This window comes from Gossypium hirsutum, chromosome D12, assembly GCF_007990345.1.
Source record: "Gossypium hirsutum isolate 1008001.06 chromosome D12, Gossypium_hirsutum_v2.1, whole genome shotgun sequence".
In the NCBI taxonomy this organism is placed as follows: Eukaryota; Viridiplantae; Streptophyta; class Magnoliopsida; order Malvales; family Malvaceae; genus Gossypium; species Gossypium hirsutum.
The window spans coordinates 34,846,871-34,872,656 of NC_053448.1; the positions used below are offsets into that span (position 1 = coordinate 34,846,871).

General features: G+C 33.9%; 2 protein-coding genes across 24 annotated transcripts; one reads left to right on the plus strand and one right to left on the minus strand.

Annotated features, from left to right (window-relative positions):
* Positions 1-4,678: 4,678 nt before the first annotated feature.
* LOC107945519 (1,4-alpha-glucan-branching enzyme) lies at positions 4,679-8,638 on the minus strand. Of its 2 annotated transcripts, none has more exons than XM_041107866.1 (7): positions 8,552-8,638; positions 8,133-8,292; positions 7,448-7,553; positions 6,366-6,482; positions 5,839-5,922; positions 5,421-5,600; positions 4,679-4,981 (listed from the first exon to the last, which is right to left on the minus strand). In XM_041107866.1, exons 3-7 carry the CDS (start codon positions 7,484-7,486, stop codon positions 4,958-4,960), a joined length of 444 nt encoding a protein of 147 aa, XP_040963800.1. In that variant the 5' UTR covers positions 7,487-7,553; positions 8,133-8,292; positions 8,552-8,638; the 3' UTR covers positions 4,679-4,957. The 2 variants fall into 2 exon arrangements, with proteins under 2 accessions (XP_040963800.1, XP_040963799.1); XM_041107865.1 differs by having other exon boundaries at positions 8,133-8,306; positions 8,552-8,635.
* Positions 8,639-11,112: 2,474 nt separating this feature from the next.
* LOC107945520 (uncharacterized) lies at positions 11,113-14,096 on the plus strand. 22 transcript variants are annotated; one of them, XM_041107884.1, is made up of 7 exons: positions 11,113-11,460; positions 11,728-11,783; positions 11,935-12,012; positions 12,739-12,832; positions 12,974-13,140; positions 13,277-13,346; positions 13,774-14,096. In XM_041107884.1, exons 2-6 carry the CDS (start codon positions 11,769-11,771, stop codon positions 13,325-13,327), a joined length of 405 nt encoding a protein of 134 aa, XP_040963818.1. In that variant the 5' UTR covers positions 11,113-11,460; positions 11,728-11,768; the 3' UTR covers positions 13,328-13,346; positions 13,774-14,096. The 22 variants fall into 22 exon arrangements, 7 of the variants coding, with proteins under 7 accessions (XP_040963818.1, XP_040963820.1, XP_040963817.1 ...); XM_041107886.1 differs by lacking the exon at positions 13,277-13,346; XM_041107883.1 differs by having other exon boundaries at positions 11,114-11,783.
* Positions 14,097-25,786: the final 11,690 nt, after the last annotated feature.

The following is a 25,786-nucleotide window of genomic DNA, read 5'->3' on the forward strand; positions in this document are numbered from 1 at the left end:
TACCACAACGATAGCTTGCCCCGTAAATACCGAGTGTTCCATCATTTGTTTTGAACCTTCAAGCATTCCAATACTGCAAGCCGTTGGTACAAATAGACGATTCCTTTATGTATGGTAAATATACCCATCGACTATTATTGGCTATGGCATAAGATAGTAATCAGAAGATCCTTCCGATTGCGTTTGCAATAACACCGGAAGAGACAGCAAATGACTAGGATTTCTTTCTGTCTAGGTAGAGGAGGCATTTCTGCCCCCAACCTGATATATGTGTCATCTTAGATCAGGAAACTGGAATACTATAGGCAATTGAATGACAGGGAAGCCTCTGGGACTGTATACACTATCAGTACTATCTAAGGCATGTTGCGTCCAACTACTACCAGAAATATCTCTCTACCACTAAGCGATCACAAGTGGCCAACATGAGTATGTAATCACCACCAATATTATTTGGTTTGTAATATTCCACTTGTTTTTTTTATCTTCTTCGGTATGTAATCATCACTATCAACTTCTATTGACAGGGTACGAGATCATGAAGGACCGTTTTCATGAGATGTTGGAAATCTTAAGGTTAACTAACTCAATAGAGGCATGGTACCTCTCTAATATACCCTTTGATCAGTGGACACAATCCTACGACAGGGGTTTACGATATGGCCATATGACCTCAAACCTGACGGAATACATCAATTCCATTTTAAAAGGAATATATTATTTTCTGATAACCTCGGTTGTCAAAGAGACACACTTTCATTTGGTGGAACTATTCCCAAAGCGAGCGACAAGTTATGCTGGGCAATTACAGGGAGGCCATGTATAATGCCTAACAATACTAGAACATATTAAAAAGGGTAAGGCACGAGCCAACTGCACGCATACAGCTTGTCACTCGCGCAATGACCTATGGTTTCGGGTAATGGAGTTTGATAGACTGGACCAAGGTATTGCTGGGGGACAATACCGTGTACACCTGAGAAATAAGACTTGCGACAGTGGGAGATTTGATGCACTTTGTTTTCCATGTGGTCATGCAATTACAACTTGTATTAATCTCTGTTTGGATCCCACATCGACCCACGTCGAATACGTGACAACATGGATATTCGGGACAGGTCAAACCGATTGAGGTTATGCGGGTGGTGTAAGAACCCGAGACATGCAATGCTATTATGTCCACATCGAAATGAATAAGCAAACTAGAAAACATTTATCAATTCCATTATAATATGTAAACACGTGTTAAGTAATCAAGTCGTGGTTGTTCCTACTCGTTAAGTAACCAAGTCGTATCACTTCGAAATTTTTAAACGGTCGAATTGGGTTCTCAATTATTTTTAACAAAGACATGGCATATTTCTTATCAAATCGAATCTTATTGCTATGGTATGTGAAAAGCATCAAAGTAATTTTTCATTTTGATTAAAGATGAATAGTACAAAAATCGGACTGTGTATAAAAATATTTAAAATAACTTCATTTTTCTTAAATGATACAATATAAAATTAATCAATGCATATGTTGGTCAGAATCTATGCCACATCAAGGTAGTCAATGGTTACGCTTTGGATTTCTTCTTGGTTCAGCTTCTGGGCGGGGTTGTGGTCTCGGTTGCTCCACTTCTTCGCATTCGGTTGATTGCGATCCGTGCATTCTCAGTTGCCATCGTGCATCATCCGGTCTCTAAATAGGTGGTTGGAAAAATGACCTACCTTTATAGAACAAAGATCTCTGAGGTGTTTGCGTCACAAACTGTGAATGAGCATAACTATGCTGAGTCCCATAAGTCGATGGGATAACGAGTGGACTCTCCATCGATGCCTCATGCATAAATGGCCTATACGTCGTCATAGGCATCGGCGTCATCGGGAAATAAGATGACCTTGATGTGTAAAACATCGGGGATGGATGACCAATAGTCTAACCTAACATAGGGCTAGAAGTAGAAAAATATGGTGCAATATATTATACTTGTGTGAAAATATAAGGGTTAGGATACACACCAGAATAATATCGTACATACTGAATAGGGGGTGGTGTGGGCATCGGTGCTGAGGTCGTCAAGGCTAGTTCTTGCATGGACGCTGATGATGGGCCTGCCTTGCCACCCTTTGGGTTTAAAGAGCCTCGTCATGGCCTACTCGTATGGGGATACCGATGCCTCGCCTCTTCCTAGTACAAATATGGTTGCCATGGATCCTAAACCATGACATGTACTCCGGATTGCATGCTAACTCTGGAACAATAATAGGTTCGCGAGTAGGTAAAAAATCGTACCAATTATTCCACATGTTGATAAATTGCGAGTGAAATACTGACCAATTCTTATCCGGTCGCCGTAAGTCGATACGATGCAGATCATCAAGCTCTTGAGGTGTCATGGGAATCGACTGTTAGAATCTGAACTGTCACAACACTCTATCAGTCTCGTGCATCTTGACGGTAGCGTACACTACCAATGGGACCTTAACGTGTCAAACGTTGGGATTCATAAAGAATTCCTTGGGGATTATTGCTCGAATTGTCAGATCTTTGTATGGTGTCCATTCAAACTATATTAACTTGATAAAAATATTAGTTATACATATTACTAAATACGAAATCGACTACGTTATTTGTATATAGTTCAAAATTAAATAAATACATACCTCCGCTTCCAATTGTTGGTCTAATAGAAGTTGTATATCTTGAAACTGCTAGAAAAACGAGTTTGGAAAATGCAACAGAAAATAAATTTAGGGGCAAACTAGATTTTAAAATTTTTCCAAAAAAAATCTTGGTTGTGATATCTAAAATAATAAACTCTTAATCAAAATTGTACCTTTTCGATTCGTCTAGGATGAGCGCTTCGACTGAGTAGTCTTCTCTGCTATCTTCAAGCTCATGTTTGTTGAGTGTGGAATCGCTTCAAATCAGAAGATTTTTCACAAAAATTACCAGTGGGGTAATTTTACAATTTCTCTAAACTTTTGGGCCAAGTTGTAAATCAAAAAAATATCTTTAGAAATATTCTGGAATAATCTTTTCAAAGAATTTTCTTTCTACAACTTTCTCTTAAATTTAAGTGTGTGTAAATAATGACCTAATGCTCTGTTCATATAAGGAGAGTTTAGAAAGTTCAACTATGATTAAACTTAATCACTTTAATATTAAATTTAATCTAATATTCATTTATCTTGATAAATATTAGATTAAAATTAATATTAAATCTTATTAAAATAATAGAATGTTTATCTACAAGATAAACATTAAATTAAATTTAATATTAAGATAATCACTTTAATATTAAATTAATAAAATACTATTAATATAAGTATTAAATTTAATTTAATATTAAACTATTAAACTATTATTATTTTTGGAATAGTTAATTCTAAATCAAATTATCTGGTAGAGTCCCATTAGGAGTATAACTCTTTCACTACTCAATCAACAATGACCAATTGTCACCGGCCACTGGGACACCACCGTCGCAGCCACTAGCATCGCCGTGTCCGGTGATGCAGGGGCGACACCCTTACAGCACCCTGAGCCGGTTCGATTGCTACTAGTTCTAAATCAAATTCTCTGGTAGAGTCCCAATATGAGTATAACTCTTCCACTGCTCAATCAACAATGACCAATCGCTGCCGACCATTAGGACACCACCGTCGCAACCACTGGCATCGCCGTGTCCGGTGATGCAGGTGAGACACACTTACAGCACTCAGAGCCGGTTCGATTGCTGCTAGTTCGGTCTGAGTAAATGATGACTCGACTGGTCCAGTTTAGCCACTGATTGGACCGTCGGCTCGGTTTCACATACCGGGCTCGGTTCAACCAATTTTTAGGTCTTGGTCTTAGTTTTGAGCTCCTGAGCCCAATTTACGATCTCAGGTCCAATTTTCAAGTTCAATTACCCATTGGGCTAATTTTCTGACTTGAAAATTAACTTCCAAACATATCATATTAATTTTAATTGATTTGATTAATTTAGTTTTATTTAGTCAAAATTAATTTTTCCAAAAATTACCTAGATTTTTCAAATTATTTTTTTAAGAAAATTCTTTAATCAAATTCTCTAGTTCAACAATTCTTACACTATAGCAAAACAGGCTTTTAGCGGCCTTTTTTTAAGCGCCGCTAAAACTATTTACAGCGCTTATGAAAGCGCCGCAAAAAAGCCTCTATAAACAACACTGCAAAATTTAGCGGCATTTATTTGAAAAAACGCCGCTATAGAACATGGCCTTTAGTGGCGCTTTTATAAAAAACGCTGCTAAAGAACATGGCCTTTAGTGGCGCTTTACCCACAAATGTCGCTAAAGAACATGACCTTTAACAGCGCTTTACCCACAAACGCCGCTAAAGAGCATGACCTTTAGCGACGCTTTTTTCACAAACGTCGCTAAAAAATGACCTTTAACGACGCTTTTATCACAAACGCCGCTAAAAATACCGTTTCTTTAGCGGCGTTTATGAAAAAACGCCACTAACTTTTTTAGATTTGTAACATTCAATTTTCATCCGTATACAACCCTTCCTGTAGCATGAAATCCAACCAAAAACAGCAAATCTAAATGATACTTCACATTCAACGAAATATATATGATATAAATTGATAACTGAAGTATAATTCAAAATATTCTTACAATAATGTTAAAAGTTACAATGTTAAAAATATTCTTACAATAAGAAAACAAATGTTATTGCATAGATTGTAAGAAGAATTTTCTACTTACAAAAAGTACAGATAAAATAGTTTGAAGTATTGAGCATTAATAAACGAATATAGAATTTACATACATAAGAACTTATGTCTTTAACCCGAATGGTTCATCTCTCTTCTTAAAAGGTATACTTCAGAAAGCTAAAATTCAATCCCGAACTAGTAAATTTAGGACATGTTGGCAAAACATCTGTGGATAAAATGCCACTGATGCATTTGCAATCTGCTCCTAAGACCTTTTTGTCATCATTTTTGTTGTTTTTCGGCAGTCTGGTCAATAATAAATGTCGAGGAAAAGTGATCAAATATAAAAACACATGGTGAAAATTCAAATTACAAAAGTAGGTAAAGATGCATTTAACAAGATATAACAGAGTTCTAAGAACACTAATGCTTGGCAGATGCAATTCTAATAACATCTTAAAAATGTGGAACAACTAGATTAAAATCTAACAGATAATAATGCATAGCTTTCTTTCCATTCCATAAATACTTTACAGTAGCAAAAATCAACCAGATTTAACGGCTAATGTGTATCTCAAACTTCATTCATGACTCCCGACCTACTCAACAACGGGGAAAAAAGGCCAAAGTTTGAGATTCTGGACCAGGAAGAAATGGCACATCAAGTTAAATATTCTAAATCTAATTACTAGACAAAATTTAGGTCACAGAATCGGCTGTACGATATATGGCAGCAAGGTCATACCTTTGTCAGTTTATTTAAAATAGCATCTTCAAAAGCTTGGTAACCAGCTCCAGCCAAATTACTCAATCGATCACTTTGCTCTTCCTTCTTGGCGAATGGAAACTCCGCAACAGAGGGTTTAAGAGGCACAACTAACAATGGATTATCTAGATTCCTATTAACACTGCCTGTAGCAGCATCCTGCAAAGAAAAAAAACAAATAAGTTAGAGCAAATAAACAAAAAAATGCATAAAATCACACAAAAAAACTCGACTTACAACTGCATGTTTTGCAGCCACGTTTTGTAAACTTCAAAATTTTGGAAGAAACAGTACAAAAAATATGGCATGATAGCAAGTAACAATAAATTAGAACTGTTAAGCAATCTGACAGAAGACTGGAATAACAATTCATGCAAGGGAAAAGAGAGATGCATACCATGCTAATCATTCCAGCATGTGATTCATAAATTCTAAGTGATTTTGGTCTTTTTGTATGGGGGTGTTTGAATACGTACTTTTCCTGTCATAATATAAATTCCGTTAGTCACACAAGAGAGTATCAAAAATTTGAAATTAGATACATATAACTGCTTGAATCTGGCAGTGATTAAACATGCACATGCAATAACATAACTTAAAAACTGATTTCACATACGAAAGTGAACCAACCAAAATTGGTTAGTTATAAAATTTTTTAAGGGAGTTGATTCTTAACACCAACACTACGTTCATAAAAAACAACCTCCTTGCATAATTATTCAAAGAAGTATAAGAAATTATTTCTCTTTAAACTCGTTTTTTCATGCATGCTGGTGCATCTTCACGCTCCTGCATTCATTTTAAAAGTATTACAAACATTAGTTAGTACTCCTGATTTTACCCAGGCTCCAATTATTTCAGCAGCTCATAGTTTGAAAAGAATTAAGTCATTTAATATTTCCAAGCAAACCACACTAAATATACCTCTTCTGGTGGATCATAGTATATTCCACTGTATGGGATTTCACCAGGTGCTTGAACAGAGAACTTGATCCAAGCAGGAATAGAATCCTTAACCCTAGATCTAGTTTCCATGCGAATCTACAATCATATGGTCAAAAAGTTAAAATGCACAAATGGAAAAGGAACTTTAATAAATGGTAATTGACATTATCATAACAGCTAACCAGAACAGGGTCAAAAAATCTCTTCTGTTCTTTTTTCTTTCTGTTTTTTAAGGCTAGAGTTGGTTGGATCTCAGCTACCTTAAATAATTTTCTTTGACTTCGAGCACCCATTAAATAAATTTCTTTTACAAAGCTTTACCAAAGGCCATGGAGTAGGGAGAAAGTAAGAGTTATCCAAAACTGCTGTAAGGGAGAGTTTAAGTATGCAACTCAAGAGAAACTCAGTGAAGAGTTGATGCCTACTTATAAAAGTTTAACATCTTGGGATCAACTATGATTTTGTTACATTTGTTACGATTTTCCTTTCTTCACCAAATATTTTACTGATTTCATAATCTCTTAAAGTTTGACTTACATGTATAATTTTTTTATACAGACTCACATGGATAACTAATCTTTAAATTATATAACCTTTTCCAATTTTTCACTTACAGAAAGAGAGCAATAGTTTGGCCAGAAAGAAATTCTAAAAATATAGCTCTGTCTATTACAATTGTATAAAAAAATTGACGCATAAGAATATTAAAACCACCATTATAACAGTAGAAAAGAGAACGAAACTAAGAGGCAAGAAGCCCAAACTCCAAAATAAGGATTAATTCTTTATTTAGCAGCAAATCTACAAGACATCATTATCTATCTATAAAAAGATTCCAGGTCTAAACATTTTCTTTTACCACCTATTCTTATGCCTTCAAGGGTGCATAAAACCTATTCAAGGAATCTCAAATGCACAAAATCAGGGTGTCTATGTTGCAAACACAGCAATTGCCTCAAGTTAAGATCTGCCCAAATGATTTTTCAGGACTCCCGAACAATCCACTAGAAAAGAAGACAGAATCGTAACAACGAAAAAAGGCAATAAATTAAGATCCTTACATTTATTTCACGATCTTTCCCATCTTTGTCCAAGTACATATCACTATTATCCTTTGTTTCATAAGCGTCCCCGTGTTCATCAAGCTTCTCATCTTCTCATGAAGAACTAGAAAGTTTGGATGAAAATGATGCTTATAGAAAAGAGATCGAAGTTTAATTCCAGCAACCATCGACACTCATAAGCATGATATGTAAAATCATAGGCTAACATTTAAACTGCTAAAATGCCATCAAAGAATGGGAATTGCAGGTTGGAATAAGACTAATAGTATGTGTCGAATATGATTAAGATATTGGCCAAAAAAAGGAGCAAAAAATCTTTACTCTAGAAAATAGCAATGTCAATTTCTACATATATTCAAAGAATGGGTAAAACCAAAAAGGAACAAAATTCCACATCTTTTACAGATCAAATAAGCAAAACAAAAATCTGCAGTTCATGCTTTGAAGAAAAAAACTATCTTAACCAAGTTTGAAGGAAATAAGTATCATAGTGCATGGCTATTCAATTTATTTTAAAGCTCCAAATCACCTTTGCCCCTAAGAAATTTCTCATGATTCCAATAAAAAAAATACCCCAAAGAGAAAGAAGAAAAATATCCATATAATAGATCATCTAAAAAATCAAACTGAGGCAAACTACTACAAAAACAATAATTATTATGAAGGAACAAAAGGGGCAAACCTGGAAGTGGGAAGGGAAGGAAAGTTGTGAAAAGGGTTAAAAGCGAGGAGATTTCCCACATCAAGTTGAAAAGGGTTCTGGTTCTTCGTCTCCATCTTCAGCTGGCGTTGGTATGCAGTGCTTGCTGCTAAGCAAGGCTATTAGTTCGGCTTCTTAAAACCTAATACAGAAACACTTACAAAAGTTCCAAGAATGAAAATCCTAGCAATCATGGAGCGAGAGAGAGAATTTCATACAAAATCAGTTTAAAAGATGTCTGAAATAGCACAAGTAACATAAATCCTACAATGGAAATTGACAAATAGAACGGAATCAAAAACATTAACAGAAATCCACATTGAATCCCTACTAATCTGCAATCAAACATTAATGAATCAAACAAATAAATCTAAAAAACCTAAAGGGTGTTTTGAGTATACCGATTTTAGGGGGGAAAATTAGGGGTTTTACGGGGGAAATTTTGGGATAAAATGGCGCATGTTTTTTTGAAGTAAAATGATTTTTGCGGAGTTTTTAATAAAAATGTCGCTATTGATTAGCGGTGTTTTCCATAAAAGTGTCGCAAAAAAATTATTTCATTTTAAACAAAATGATGCCGTTTTGCTTTGCTAAAAAATTTTTATTTTGTTTGCTAAAAATTATTAGTTAAGTGAGTTTATAAAATATTTATTATTATTTTTTATAAATTGAATTTTTATAAAAAAAACCAAGTACTCTCAATGTAAACAAAATAAATACATTATATTTTAATAAGAAAACAAATGATTAAATGGTTGTAATTAGTTATTAAGTTAAAATTATATAATGTAAGCAATCAATCTCTCACATATCAAATTTCTATTAAAAATTGAGACATTAATCATGATTTTATATTATTCTTTTCCAATCTAATCTCCATTTTATTGGAGATATTTCTTCCTAACTAAAATATAACTATTTTACTAGATGTTCGATGTGGAATGATTTTAGTTTTTTTTTATTTCATTTTTATTTGTTAGAATTTGGTCCTATCCAAAATAGATAGTTACCTATCCATATCAATCTGTTACTTTTTATTTATTTATTTATTTATCAATATTTTTTTAAAATCTAATATTTAAATATATCAAATGGTTTGGATTAAATGTTTTTAAATATAAAAACATTAATTGATTGTATAAAATTTCATCATTTAACAATTAAATCTCAAGTAAACCTTAACCTTAAACCCTAAATTAACCATTCAATACATATAAACTCTATCTATTATATATCTTTTAAATAATTTAAACTATACTCATAATTTCAATATATTTAATTTATTACTATCACTACACCAAAACAGACTTTTAGCGGCGTTTTTAGTGGCGTTTGGATAAAAAACACCACTAAAAATCGAGCCTTCGCGGCGCTTTACATAAAACGCCGCTAAAACCCTGAGCATTAGCGGCGCTTTCTGGAAAAATGCTGTAAAAAACCTAAGCCCAACGACATCGTTTTTTTACCTTTCGGGGCTTTAGCGGCGTTTCTTGAAAAGCGCCGCTAATGCTCATGGCTTTAGCGGCGTTTTCGGATAAGCGCCGCTAATGCTCAGGGTTTTAGCGGCGTTTTTGGGAAAGCGCTGCTAATGCTCGGGCTTTAGCGGCATTTTCAAAAAAGCGCCACAAAAACATTTTATCTGTCTAATTACTATTTAATTTGTTTATTTATATCAATTAAAATTTAATTTATTTTTAATTGAATATTTGTTAAAAGTGGATTAATTTGAAATAATGACATGTAGAAATAAATTGAAATAAAAAACATAGAAAAATATTTGTTAAAAATAGAAAAATTAAAATACTATTATTAAGCCATAATTTTAAAATTTTTTGGGTACATGACTAATTGATTTTTAATTTATATATTAAATAATTTCATATATAATTATAAAAGATACGATAGTATTTAATTTTAAAATATTTAATTAATTATCATTATAGTTTAGGGTTTAATATATATTGTTTAGGGTATATGGTTTAGGGTATATGGTTAATTTAGGATTTAAGGCCGGTTTAGGAGTTACAATTTTAAGGTTTATAGAATATGGAATTAGGAATTATGGATTAAGGGTTTTGGTTTAAGTGTTGTGATTTAAGGGTAAGGGAGTTAGAGATTAAGAGTTAGGGATTTAGGATTTATGGATTTAGTATTAGGTTAGGGTTTAGGGTTTAGATTAATTATTGTGTTTTAATTTATATTAAATAAGGTTTAGGGGTTAGGGTTAGGGGTTCAGGTTTGGGTTTGGTTTGGGTTTGGGTTTAGGGTTTAGATTAATTAATATTTTTTAATTTATATATTAAATAAGGTTTAAGGGTTAGGGGTTAGATGTTAGAGGTTAAGAGGTAGTGATTTAGGGTTTAGAGATTCAGGGTTGGGTTAAGGTTTAATGTTTAGATTAATTAGTATTTTTTATTTATATATTAATTAAGTTCTTATATAATTGTAAAAGAGGGGTTAGGGATTTAGGGTTTATGTTTTATGATTTATAGTTTAGGATATAAGGGTTAGGGATTTAGGGTTTAGATTAATCGGTGGTTTTTAATTTATATATTAAATAATTTCTTATATAATTGTAAAAGAGATAATATTAATTTTAATATATTAAAATTATGATTATAGTTTAAATTATTTATAAATAAAAGTAACAGATTGATATGGATAAGTAACTATCTATTTTAGATAGTACCAAATTATAACAAAAATAAAAATGAAATACAAAAACTAAAAATTATAATTTTATCTAATTCTTTTAAATATTACTTAAAATTTAAAAATTATTTATTTAAAATTTATATGAAAGATACAATAATTTAATTTAAAAATTGTAAAAAAATAAAGCATTAGCGGCGTTTATGAAAAAACGCCGCAAAAGGTGGCGCTTTTCTGCCAAATGCCACTAATATTTTTACAAAACAACCTCGTTTTGTGTTTATATTTTTCTTAGCCCAAAATTTCAAATGAAATATTCTTTTTTTTCCCTTCTTTTTCCCAAAATCGATTCCCCCCATCCCCAGAAATCTCTTCTTCTTTTTCCCCCCATTTTATTTTTCCCAAGCCATTTCTCCCCTACCCCGATTCCCTTTATTTTCCCCCCTAATTTCCCCAAATCGGCAGCCCTCTGCATCCTTGTCGACACACTTTCCCCTTCCACCCTTCCCTCTAAAACCCAAATTCCTTCAAGCAAAACCCAAACCCTCCTTCAAATTATCCTCAAGTTTTCCTTTTTTCTCATTTTCGGTATTGCGCAAGTTCCAAATATTGTTGGTGTTTTGCCTATGAATCCCGGATAGAATGATAAATTTTAGAGGTAAATGTTTAGCGATTTTTAGCATTGAAGATGGTGGTTGTCGGGCAGCAGTTTATGTTTACATCCGTATTCCGTAAACGGTTAAAGCGTCCACTCCTTCCTCTCTTGTCTATCTTCAATTTTCTGTGAACCTAAACCAACTTTCTGATTTGGGATTTAAATTGAACATTGCCTTCTTCGCATGTATCTCAGAAGTAGGGATCTAATTAGATATTAGTAGTAAATTTAAACATATATCTGTTTGCATATCAATTCTTCATCCTCCAGGTGATGATCCAAATGATTACGAGCTTGCAAGTTAGCGCTGGATGCCAGTCCATACAGTATGTTTGTGAAGTGTCAATTCTTTTATCTTTTTTTCCTGCCTGTTCAAGTTCTATTCCTGAAAGTTCAACTACTTTAATTTATGGTGTCCTTCCTCCTTCTCTTGACACCATGATAGATTAAAAAATGTATATTCTTACTATGTGGCAGGTTGAAAGTATTGTATTGAGTATCATATCAATGCTTTCAAGCCCTAATGATGAATCTCCTGCGAATGTTGAAGCTGTTGTAAGTGGTTGCCGACTTTCTTGATTCATTTATTCCTCTCTTTTGTTGTGGTTTGGCATTCCGTTGATGTTCTAACGTGGTGTCTATCTTTTATTAAGGCTTCTAGTGTAACAAAACTTTCTTTAAAATATACACCTTTCACGAATTAATTAAGGTAGTTGTTTAATTTTAATTGGTTGTTGTTTCATTTATCTTAATTTTGTTGTTATCTATTCGATACTCACGATTACTTTGTCTAAAAAAGTTCTGGATTCATCTTCAATAGGGTAATTGGCCACTACTTGTCTGTATTTGGTTTGTTTGACTCAATCAACCACTCATTTGGTTTGTTTCGTTTTCTCTTAATACTTAAAAAAAAACAATTAAAGGGAAAATGGGGAAAACTAAATTTATTTGGAATTTAGGTATTTTGGAGATTTGAAGGAAATGAGCTTACTAAGAAGTTAAAGACGATTGTATAAAGGTAGGAAAGCGTTTGCCTGAGGGTTCTTATATGCTGCTTTGGAGGTTTGTGTGTATATGTATATATATGTTTAGCTTAGTATTGATCTGGTTTTTTTATATGCTTGTATGATAAAATGCTTAATGGTAATCGTGAACTTAAATCGTGAAAATTGCTTGATTTGATTTTTACAAATTGCAATTACTGCCTTTTTTGGTTTCTTGATTTATTATATAATATGTTCTATAATCGAACTTTTTTTTTTTTTTGCAAATTTTGGTTAGAATGATGATTTGGTGGAAAACCTCTTGGGAGATTTCGAGTATGAAGTTCAGGATAAATATCTACTATACCGCAATGCTTCTCAGGAAATAAATGGTATTTGGTTCTATGATGCACATGAACTCGAGGAGGTTGCGAATCTTTTTAGCAGTTACAGATAATTTTTGTTTGATTGATATATTTTGTTCCCTCTTATTTGTTCATGTAATCCATTGGTTTTGTTGCTAACTTGTATAGAAGGGCATTCGATAGAATCAGATTCTGTTAAGTCAGAAGCTGAAGCAAACCAAGTGGATGTTCTCAACACTCTTGATACTGGATCATCTGCTTTGGATGAGATTTTATCAGTTGAAGCTGAAAAAGTAGATAATGGCAGGGATGAGGGTGGTCAGCAACAAAAGGAGGTAAAGTAGTTGAGAAAGTAGTTACCATATGGTAAAACTTCTTTATTACTTTGATTAATGTCACCATTACTGTTTTTTTCTTTGTTTTCGCTTTGATTCTAGAAGAGATCATTTTTGATTTTATCATGTGATTTAGGTTCGGACTGTGAGAGTGGAGAAGAGGATAAATAATAGTTATCCTACTTGATTTTGCTCATGGCGAAAAGGTAGTTATATTGCAGCAGAGTCATGAAACTTAGGCAGTAACAAGATGATCATAAATAATAAAGTAGAATAGCACATATACATTTTCATTTAATTGAACATAGGTACAATGGTGCAGGTTTATATGCATGATAATATAACACAAATATAATAGAAGGCTGGGGTCATAATGGCACAATGTTTGGATATCTGTTCAGCTTTTCTTTGCTAAAAAGTTTAGGGTTTAGGGTAAGAATATCCTATGGTTAAATTCATTGTGGGTTAGATGTGGCTTACATTATCCAGTATTAATAACATAAGTGCTAAATATAAAAGTGTATTTTACAATTCATGGATTGTGATTTCAAAACCTGTATATTGCGCCTTAAGCAATATAATTGTTCTATCTGTTGTGGCTAAATAGTAATATCTATGCAATTTGATTTACAGGTGTTGATGGTGGATTTGACAACAATGAACTAGAATATGAAGAAACTCACAAAATATTCATTTTGCCTAGCTATGCAACTCTTCCTTTTCCATCTGTGGAGTTGCCTGAGAAGGTGCTGTTGTTTTTATTATTAGACTAGAAATAATGAGAACATTGAGAAATTAAATATGTAGCCAAAATTTTGTCACCTGTCAGTAGTAGATACTCGTAGAGTTCCATCAATTCAACATTGCAAGAAAATGGAATCGTATGTATAATAACCATATTGTTGTACTGATTTTTGTTATATAATAATGAAAAGAATATATGTTCTTTTCTCGTATAATGAAATTTATTTATTTATTTTTTGTTAGGAAATTTAATTGTTTATGTTAACATTATATGCTATATACATTATTTTATATACTAATGTTTTATAATTAATTAAATAATATAATCAATTTAAAATAAGGTTAAAGTGTAAATTTGTTGCCATATTATAGGTGAATGTTGAAATTTATTACTATAATTTATTTTACTTTTATTGTTAATGAAAAGTAATACATTCAATATAAAATTTGACCTTTCTATTTGTTATTAAAAAATTTATTAAATAAAAATACTTTGTCGCGTTTTTTCATAAATGCCGTTAAAGAGCGATATTTTTAGCGGGGTTTGTGAGAAAAGCGCCGCTAAAAGCCATGATCTATAGCGGCGTTTGTGAGAAAATCGTTGCTAAAAGTCATGATCTATAGCGACGTTTTAGGGGAAAGTGCCGTTAAAAGTCTTTATCTATAGCGGCGTTTTTTTAGAAGCACCGCTAAAGGTCATGACTTTTAGCGGCATTTGTTTTTAAAAACGTCGCAAAAGTTAGCGGTGCTGTCAATAGCGACATTTTTTGCGACGCTACTAAAAGCACCACAAATACTTTTAGCGGCGCTTTTTAGGGTAAAAAAACGCCGCTAAAAGCCTATTTTGGTGTAGTGTATCTCTTTTACAATTATATAAGAACATATTTAAAATATAAATTAAAAAAATAATTAATCTAAACCCAAAACCCTAACCCAGCCCTTGAATTCCTAAACCTTAAATCTCTAACTCTTAACCCCTAACATCTAACCCCTAACCTTTAAATCTTAAATCCTAACCCTTAAACCATAATCCCTAATCCATAATCTCTGAATCCATATTCCCTAAACCTTAAAATATGAACTCCTAAATCGGTCTTAAATCTTAAATTAATCATATACCCTAAACTAAAAACCCTAAACAAATTTATTATTATCTCTTTTACAATTATATAAGAACATATTTAAAATATAAATTAAAAAAAATAATTAATCTAAACCCAAAACCCTAACCGACCCTTCAATTCCTAAACCCTAAATCTCTAACTCTTAACCCCTAATGTATAACCCCTAAACCCCTAACACCTAACCCCTAAACCTTAAATCCCAACCCTTAAACCATAATACCTAAACCATAATCCCTAAATCCATACTCCCTAAACCTTAAAATAGTAACTCCTAAACCGGCCTTAAATATTAAATAAATCATATACCCTAAGCCAAATATCCTAAACTATGGTGATAATTAATTTAATATTTTAAAATTAATACTATCTCTTTTAAGATTATATAAGAAATTTTTTAATATATAAATTAAAAAACAATCAGTAATCATGTACCCAAAAAACTTTAAAATTATTTTAACTAATAGTATTTTAATTTTTCCATGTGTTTTATTTCAAATTATTTCTACGTGTCATTATTTTTTTTGAAGATTTTTAATATTCAATTAGAAATAAATTGAATTTTATTTAATTAATATAAATAAACCAATTAAGATAAAAAATTTTAGCGGCGCTTTTTCAAAAACGCCGCTAAAGCCCCCAACATTAGCAATGCTTTTCCAAAAACACCGCTAAAGCCCCCAGCATTAGCGGTGCTTTTCCAAAAACGCAGCTAAAGCCCTCAACATTAGAGGCGCTTTTTCAAAAACGCCACTAAAACCTCGAGCATTAGCGGCGCTTTTAAAAAACGCCGCTAAAACCCCGAGCATTAGCGGCACTTTTTCAAAAACGCCGCTAAAGCCCTAGCATTAGTGACGCTTTTTCAAAAACGCCGCTAAAACCTCGAGCATTAGCGGCGCTTTTTAAAAAACATCGCTAAAACACCGAGCATTAGTGTTGCTTTTTCAAAAACGCAGCTAAAACCTCGAGCATTAGCGGTGCATTTTCAAAAACACCGCTAAAGCCCCGAGCATTGGCGGCGTTTTTTTGAAAACGCCGCTAAAGCTCCTAAAGGTAAGAAAACGATGCCATTGAGCTTTGGTTTTTTGCGGAGTTTTTCAAAAAACGCCGCTAATGCTCGATATTTAGTGGCGATTTCCATAAAGCACCGCTAATGCTCAATTTTTATCGGCGTTTTTTGTTCAAGCGCCGCTAAAAGTGCTGCTAAAAGTCTGTTTTGGTGTAGTGTTATGATAAGTAGAATATCATCAACATACAAAACGAGGAAGACCACCTTTTTGTCCTTTATACACTTATAAACACAATGTTCATCAGCGTTTTGCTCAAATCCAAAAATCTTGATTGTTTGATCATATTTTATTCCATAAGCGGGACGCCTGCTTAAGTCCATAAATAGATCTTAGCAGTTTGCAAACTTTCTGCTCCTCTCCTTTGACAACATAGCTAGTGGGTTGAGCCATGTAAATGGTCTCATCAAGATAATCATTCAATAATGTTGTCTTGACCCCAATTTGGCAGATCTCATAATTGAGAGCAGCGGTAATGGATAAGAGTATGCGAGTAAACTTGAACATGGCTACAGAAGAAAAAGTCTCATCGTAATCGACGCCTTCTTTCTATGTGTAACCATTCCCTACAAGTCTAGCTTTGTGTGTTTCCATTTTCCCTTCCGCATTTCTCTTCTTCTTGTAGATTCACTTACACCCTATGTGTTTAATCCCAATCAGTAAGTTTATAAGTTCCCACACCATATTGGATTTCATAGAATCCATCTCGGCATTCATGGCCTGTTTCCAGAGCTTGGAATCAACGTCCTTCATAACCTCCTCATAAGTGAGTGGATCATCATCCTCATGATTGGCTTCCATATTATAAATACTACCATCATAGATGAAGAAGTTTGGTTTCTTAGAAACTCTCTCACTACGACAGATTCCCTTATGCTATTGATCATTTGCAGGTTTTTCTACAACTTTCTCGAGAATTGAACTTGGTGATTGTTCTAGCACTCCTGAAAATTTCTCAAGTACCATTTTACTTCGAGGCTTAAAGTTATTCATGTAGCTTTCCTCGAGAAAATTAGCATGAGTAGAAAATTTAATCGTATTATCTTTTGGTTTGTAGAATAATCCTCCTTTAGTTCCTTTTGGATATCCTGTAAATGTGTATAATTTTGTCTCTGCATCCAACTTATTTGCATCCTTATCTAGAACGTGTTGGACAACCCCATATTCTAAAGTGATTTAGAACGAGTTTCTTTCCATGCCACAGTTCATAAGGTGTCTTACAAGAAGACTTGGTTGACACATTATTCAGAATATAGCAGGCCATTTGTATTGCATACCCCAAAAGGAAGTAGGAAGTTGTGAATAGCTTAACATTGAACGAACCATGTCAAGCAATGTTCTATTCCTTCTCTTAGCTACGCTATTCTGCTGTAGAGTGCCTGGCACAGTTAATTGGGATAAAATCTCATTCTCTATGAGGTATCTTAAGAACTCATCGAACAAATATTCCCCACCTCGGTCAGACCGAAGATTCTTTATGGATAAACCTAATTGTTTTTCCACTTTCGCACGAAACTCTCAAAATTTATCAAATGTTTTATTTTTGCAGTACATTAGATACATATATCCATATCGAGAATAGTCCTCAATAAAAGTCATGTAATAATCATAACTTCCTCAGGAACTGATGCTCATGGGATCACATACATTAGTGTGCACAAGTTCTAAAGGTTGATTGACCCTTTTACCTTTCGCATTAAAAGACCTCTTAGTCATTTTACCTTTCAAGCAAAATTCACATTGTGGAAGACTAACTTCTTTAAGCATACTTAAAGGACCATCTTTCTCAAGTCTAGTGATTCTTTCTTAGTTAATATGACCAAGTCTTAAATGCCATAGGCACACCTCATTAGAGTGAGAAGTTTTAAACTTTTTATTCACTATTTCAGTTTGAAGCATCGAGTAGTTATTTGGTTTGATAAAGTAGATATTGTTTTCCATCCATCTATTACAGATTAAAGAACGATTTTTGGAAATAGCAATCCCTTTATTGAATGTCACGGCATAACCATTATAAAATAAACATGTTACATAAATTAATTTCCTCTTAAAATAAGGTACATAAAACACGTTCTTTAAAACAATCTTCCTAAAATTATCAAAGTGCAAAATAACTTTTCCCACAGCTTTGGCTAAAACATAGCTCCCATCTCCAGTTCGCAACGAAAGGCTCTTGTCACGCAGACTTCTCGTTTCACTGAACCCCTGTAAAGAAACACACGCATGGTTAGTAGCTCCAGAATTAATAACCTAATTATTGATTGATTCTTCCACTAAACAAGCTTCAACCACAAAGAGTTCCATACCTTTGCCCTTTTTGGTTAGGTAATCCAAATACTCTTTCTAGTATGATTTTAAATGCTCCTTCCTGTTTCAGAAGAAATATTTGATCTTCTTAGGATCTTTTGGCTTCTTAGCCTTATTCCTATCCACACGAGGTGGAACCGAAGACTTAGTTGGTTTCTTCTTTCCCTTAGTTTTATGTTTCCCCTTAGAGGACGATGGGTACACAGCTAAGTTTGCCTCTGGTTTCTCTTGAACCGACTTACCACCATTCAACATCAACTCATACACTACACCAAATGAGGCTTTTAGCGGCATCTTTAGTGGCGTTTGGACGACAAACGCTGCTAATAATCACGCATTAGCGGTGCAAAAAATAAAACGCCGCTAAATAGCAGGCATTAGCGGCGCTTTCTGCAAAATGCCATAAAAGAACATCATTCGCGGCGTTTACCATCACGCGTTACAAGATCTGAAGACCAAAACGCATCGTTTTGGTTTTGATGTATACTAGAATTAGTGGCGTTTATGATAAAACGCTGCTAAAGGAAGTATTAGTGACGAATTGTCACAAGCGCCGCAAAAATCTTAACGAAAACGCATCATTTTGTCTCGCTGTATATTAGCATTAGTGGCGCTTACAAAAACCCGCCGCTAAAGCAAGTATTAGCGACGCTTACTAAAAGCGCCGCAATATATGTTAACCAAAACACAGAGTTTAGTCTAGAGGTATGTTAGAATTTATGGCGCTTATGGGAAAACGTCGCAAAATATCCTAACCAAAGTGCACCGTTTTGGTCTTGGTGTATGTTACAGTTAGTGGCGTTTAAGGGAAAACGCCGCTATAGCATAATATTAGCGGCGTTTTGTGAGAAGCGCCGCAAAATATCTTAACCAAAACGCAAAGTTTGGTCTTGAGGTATACAAGAATTAGTGGCGCAAAGGGAACACGCCGCTAAGTCATACTATTAGCGGCGCTTTCGGAGAAGCGCCGCAATATTTGGTAACCAAAACGCAGTGTTTTTTGTCTTGATGTATACAGTTATTAGTGGCGTATATTAAAAAACGCCGCTAAATCATAGTATTAGCGGCGCTTGGCAAAAAGCGCCGCAAAATATGCTCACCAAAACGCAGAGTTTTTTCTTGAGGTATATTAGAATTAGTTGCGCTTACGGGAGAACGCCACTAAAGCATACTATTAGCGGCACTTTTTGAGAAGCGCCGCAAAATATATTAACAAAAACGCAACGTTTAAGTCTTGATGTATACTGGAATTAATGGCGTCCACGAGAAATCGCCGCTAAAGCATAGTATTAGTGGCGCTTTTTGAGAAGCGCCGGAAAATATTTTAACCAAAACACAGAGTTTTGGTCTTAATTAACCATGCATTACATAATGTAGGTTATTATATATGTTTAGTTTATCGTATTTGGTCTATGGTTTATGGTTTAAAGGTTGGGGTTTAATGTTTAAGGTTATGTGTTAAGGGTTTATAATTTTAGGGTTTATGGTTTAAAGTTTAGATTAACTAGTGTTTTCTAATTTATATATTAATTAATTTCTTATATAATTGTAAAAGAGATAATATTAATTTGGATCTTTAAAATTGTGTGAAGATTTGGTTCTTCAAAATCGATATAAGCTATATCCAGAAGGATATCCCCATCTTATCCCATCTCGGTTCAGTATTTTTAGTGCTCGGTTCAGTATAATATATATATGATTGTTAATTTAAGATTTTAGCTAGGTCATATTTAGGGCCGGGTTACTATTTTAAGGTTATTGTAATTGATCAGGAGTATTGTATATATATGATGTAAGAGCTGATCAGATTTAATGTTTAGGGGTTAGGAGCTGGGTTAGACGTTATGGGTTAGGAGTTAGGGATTTATGGTTTAGCCAGGGATTTAGGCAGGTCGGGTTAGGGTATTAGGTTTAGATCTTACATATGTAAATGGAATAACAAAGCTTGGTGGACACTTGTATGAATTTAGGGTTACGGTTATAGGGTTAGGGGTTAGAAGTTAATAGTTAGGGACTTAGGGTTTAAATCTTATTTTGTTTTTTTAATTTATAGTTTAAATATGTTCTTATATTTTTGAACATAAATAAAAATTATTAACCAACCAAATTTGAAATAATTAATAAAACACCACATTAAAGCACGATAAAACAATAATTCTTAGAGAAATAGCCAAAAAAAATCAATAAAGAGAATAAAAAACAGATTAATAAATTGTATTTAAACTTACATATGTTAATGGAATAGCAATGCTTGGTGGACACTTGTATGGATTTAGGGTTTGTAATTTAAGGTTTAGAGATTTTGGGGTCAGATCAGGGTTTTGGGTTTAGAATAATTAGTATTTTTACTACTATATTGTAAAAATTTAATATAAACCAATTGATGTATTTAATTAATATTAGTTTAAATAGAATTAATAAATAAGTTAAAAAAAGCATTGATATATATATGGATGGATATATATAGGTATAATTAATTATTTTGGATATATATATAGGACCAAATTATAAGAAATTGAATAAAAATACAAACAAAAAAGACAAGAAAACCTAAACTTTATAATTTTATATAATTCTTATAAATATTACTTAAAAAGTTTAGAATTAATTATTTAAAACGTTACCGTTTGGTTTAAGTAAAATAATTACTTTGTGGAGTTTTTAAAAAAAATGCCAGAACTCTGCATTGAAGCTTAATAAAACGGCGCAGTTTTCGATTGCAACTTTAAAAGTAAAATCGCCGCTAAAAATAAAGCAATAGCGGCGTTTGTACAAAAAACGCCGCAAAAGTGACTTAAAATTTTTGCTAAACGACGCGGTTTCTGTCCACGATTTTTAAATTAGCATTTTCTCTATATTAACTAAACGACGCCGTTTATGTTAATTTTTCGTGGCGTTTGTGAATGAAACACCGGAAAAGTGACTTGATATATTGGCTAAACGTCGACGACTAACTTAAGGAAGTTAATTTTTAGTGGCGCTTTAAAGGAAAGCGCCAGAAATGTGCATTAAATCCGAGCAAAACGGCGCTGTTTCGGATTAGAACCTTCATTCTTTGTGGCGCTTGTCAAGAAACGCTGCAAATACACAAGCTATACACTACACCAAAACAGGCTTTTAGTGGCGCTTTCAACAGCGCCGCTAAAAACGCCGCTAACGATGGCGTCGCTAACTTTAGCGGCGTTTTAAGAAAAAAATGCCGCTAAAGATCATGTCCTTTAGCGGCGCTTTTTCTAAAAACGCCGCTAAAGGTCATGTCCTTTAGCGGCGCTTTTATCCAAGCGCCGCTAAAGACCTTGTCCTTTAGGGGCGCTTTTCCCACAAACGCCGCGAAAGACCATGTTATTTAGCGGCGCTTTTCCCACAAACACTGCTAAAGACCTTGTCCTTTAGCGGCGCTTTTTCCACAAACGCTGCTAAAGACCTTGACCTTTAGCGGCGCTTTTCCTACAAACGCCGCTAAAGACCTTTGTCCTTTAGCGGCGCTTTTTTCACAAACACCGCTAAAGACCCTAACCTTTAGCGGCACTTTTTTAAAAAACGCTACTAATTTTGGCAGATTTTTAAAAGATAATTTTCTATATTTTGAGCCCTCCTGTAAAAACAAATAAGAAGAAACCAAATTTAAACCAACCGAAAGCAATAAATAAATATTTAAAATTAAACGAATAATATATAATAAATATCAATAAATAAAATAAAAATCGTATTATTCTTACAAAAATGTTAAAATTTAAAATGATAAATAAAAGTTAAAATGATAATTAAAAGTTAAAATGATAAAAATATTTACACGATAGTCTAAGACGGCGGCCGTTGGGATTGCTGAAACATATTCATCATAGTCTGAAGCTGCTGCTGGAGTTCATCGTACTTTCTACGCTGGTCTGCTTCCCTTGCTGCAGCCTTTGCTTCTCTCGCTGCCGCCTCTGCTTTAAGCTGCAGCTGGAGTTCTTCGTACTTCCATTGAACCTCAGCTTCTCTCGATGCTGCCTCCGCTTTAAGTTGTGTAATTTGCTCAGCTGTTGTCGCTTGCATCTGAGCCATCTGGTCTCTTAACCTCTGGACTTCAGCTTGAGCCCGACTCCTCGAAGGCATGTATTGTTGCGAGCTGGATCCAAAATATTGGGATGGGCTAACAAAAGATCCTTGAAACCGAACTTGACCATACCTTTCAGGACCCAAAACTTCAGTGATAATCTTGTTATCAATGTCGTCAACATTAACAGAAATATCACTGGAAGGCATCGCATCGTACTCCGCCTTTTTATCCTTTAATTTTTCCTAATAAATAAATCACATAGTTAGGAACGCAATCTATATGAAAAGAACAAATGCAACATAACTTAACAATATTTTCATTACAGTAGATGAAATAAACCATTAAAAATAAACACTAAAAATAATTAAAAACAAGTCAAATTGTATTAAGCAAACGTACTATAATTTCTGCAGCTTCAGGAGTTATAGGGTTTCCATATTTCTTTCTATGTGTCATGTCAAAAAGTTGAAGGTGTCCAACTTTTTGACCGGACGACAGTTCCTACAATACAGTAGTAAAATTATTATTTGATATAAAGTAATGAATATCTAACAGTATGAAAAAAATTCAAAATACCTCGGCCTGAGCTTCACAAGTAAAACTTCTCGAGCCAGCTGTGTGAGTGAATTTTTGATTCTGCCTACTAGTTTTTCCAACTCGCTCACGATCCTACGTTATGAAATTATTAGTACATTAATTAGTAAATACTATAAACCAAAATAATTACAAGATTTTTGTAGTAACACATACCTCTCCTTTTTTCGAAGTCCAAAATCTAACGACCTCTTCCCACTGGTACCTCATCATTCCCGGCGGGACATTTTATAATCTCTCATCCAGTGTTGCTTTGGTCTTAAAGTAGTCTCTCTTTAAAGTGCTCTTATGGTCTCTCCATCTTTTTCCCAATGCCTTCTTTACGTAAGCATCGGAGAGCTCTAGAGCAAATCTCGCCTACAAAAAACACAAGTTGAGAAAGTAAATATAAATGAAACTTAAACCCAAGTACTATATATGACACAAACATTTTGTTACCTTAATGTGATCGAGAGCTTGGTTCTTGTTACTCTCGGGCATTTTATGCCATGACTCGTAGTTAATTGGCAACATATTTGCATTCCGTCCTAGAATGCCCAAGTACCCTGCTAGAAGGCGAGCTTCTGATCCAATAGGCTGACCAAAGCTATTACTACATACTTGGACACGCTCGACTGGATCGAGCTCGTATAATTCCCTTAGTAACGTACGTCCTCGAACTCTCCGCGTCCCACCACCTTCAGCTGAAAAATGTTATATTGTAATATAAGAATTTTAAAAATAAATAAACAAAAAGTCAATGCGCATGTAAATTAAATGTTAAATTACCTTGAACTTCTATTGGTTCCTCAGGTGTAGTCGGGACATTCGAAGATCCAACAGCAGTCTGTTGTTCAGTGTTGTTTGTTTCTGCCGAGTTTGGTGTACCTTGAACAATGCTGAGCTCTCGCACTTTCCTTCTAGGCATTTTATCTGCAATACAAATACAATAGTTGAAAACTTATTATACAATTACAACAATAATAGCACATATAAAATAGTCGAAATATATAATAAGATCAATATTTATATTATGATATTACATATAATTAAATAATAGTAAAAGCTTACTACATTATAATTCGTAAACATCTTCATCCGTATTCTGGCGGACCCATTGAAATTGTGTACTAGTACTAGGGATGTTTTCGTTTAAGTTTTGTTCCAGAAATGGCAAAGTTTGTGTTCTGTCGTCAATGACATCTCTACTTCCACTGCCCATGTCAAACAAGTCTCTAGGGATGTTACGAAGTACAATGTACCAACCCTCATCAGTTGGATCTTTTGAGTAAAAAACTTGTTTGACTTGAGAAGAAAATACATACGACTCATCAATCAATTGTTCTCCCGTGTGAATCAATCAAGCGAAGTTCACCATTGTGAAACCAAATTGATCTTGCTTAATTCCACGAGCAATGTTAACATCAGCCCAATCACCTCGAAATAAGACAACTTTCCATTTGCCGTAGTAATCCAACTCAATTATGTCAGTAAGAAGTCCGAAATATTCCACATTTCCCTCGACAGGATTATTGTCCCTAGCACTAGCATAACTTGTAATTGAGGAATTAACAACTATTCTACAATTTTGCGTTCTCCTCAATCTCTCGCGATATTTTGTATGAAATCTGAATCCGTTGATGAGGAACGCACTATATCTTTTAACCACCCGATTTGGACCTTGGGAAAGCCATTTCACTTCGTCGGTGACGTTCTTCCCACTCCAAACCTATTGAATGAAAAGTAAACTAAGTAATTAAAAATGTTATGAAAGAACATTATTATTTGTCAATGAAATGTCCAATTGCATACCGTTGGCTGAACCATTCATGAAAAGATTCTGTGAACATCTTATTGATATCTCGATGTTGAGTGCTTCGGGAGCGCGAACGAGATCTCAATATTTGTTTGTACTCACTATGTTAAAAATATGTTCAGTTTGTTAGAATATAAACAATTTTTAATTGATGAATATTTATCAAATTTGTAGAACTTACTTGCGTAAAGGTTCCATTGATTCGTGGTGAAACAGAACATATCGATGTGCTTGTACCCACGATAAATCATCTAGTTCTGCAATTTCAACTTTACCGATTGGTTCTCCAAAACTCTGGAACAAATAAGTATCGGCCAAGTTATGATCCGTCAGTCCAGCATTTCTATTTGCTCTATTCAACCTTGTTTCAACATCTTCCAAATATCTTGAACAGAAGGTCATACATTCCTCTGCCAAGTAGCCTTCAGCAATCGATCCTTCTGGATAACGCTTGTTGCGACAGTAAGACTTTAATTTGGAAAGGAACATAAACACGACATTTAAGTTATCAGAAGTTGTAACTAAAGGCATATAGGTGATCGAAGGAAAATTTTAAAAATTGTAATTAACACCTTTTTATGGGATACATCCATCCATAGAAAACGGGTCCTCCAAGAATTGCTTCATGCGGGAGATGGATTATCAAGTGAACCATAATTGTGAAGAAGGAAGGTGGGAAGATTTTCTCCATGTTGCATAAAGTCAAAGCGGCTCGATCCTGTACCTTTTGAAGTTCTTGAACATCCAAAACTTTGCCACAAATTCCTTTCATTATATTAGATAGTTCAATTATACAAGACGTCACCTTCTTGGACATACAACATCGTAGAACAACTGGCAGTAAATCTTGCATCAAGATGTGATGGTCATGTGATTTTAGCGAATATAATCTTCGATCTTTAACACTAACACATTGAGATATATTTGATGCATACGCATCTGGAACCTTTATATCCTTCAACACCGTGCAGAACAC

Excerpts from the sequence above, each read along its gene's own strand:
- LOC107945519 (XM_041107866.1), bottom strand. The coding sequence starts at position 7,486 with ATGTACTTGGACAAAGATGGGAAAGATCGTGAAATAAAT. Across the intron at positions 5,923-6,365 it reads ACTATGATCCACCAGAAGAG|GAAAAGTACGTATTCAAACA; the intron begins GTATATTTAGTG and ends ATATTATGACAG. Across the intron at positions 5,601-5,838 it reads ATGCTGGAATGATTAGCATG|GATGCTGCTACAGGCAGTGT; the intron begins GTATGCATCTCT and ends TTTTCTTTGCAG.
- LOC107945520 (XM_041107882.1), top strand. The coding sequence starts at position 11,911 with ATGTATATTCTTACTATGTGGCAGGTTGAAAGTATTGTATTGAGTATC. Across the intron at positions 12,833-12,973 it reads TGCTTCTCAGGAAATAAATG|AAGGGCATTCGATAGAATCA; the intron begins GTATTTGGTTCT and ends TAACTTGTATAG. Across the intron at positions 13,141-13,276 it reads GTGGTCAGCAACAAAAGGAG|GTTCGGACTGTGAGAGTGGA; the intron begins GTAAAGTAGTTG and ends CATGTGATTTAG.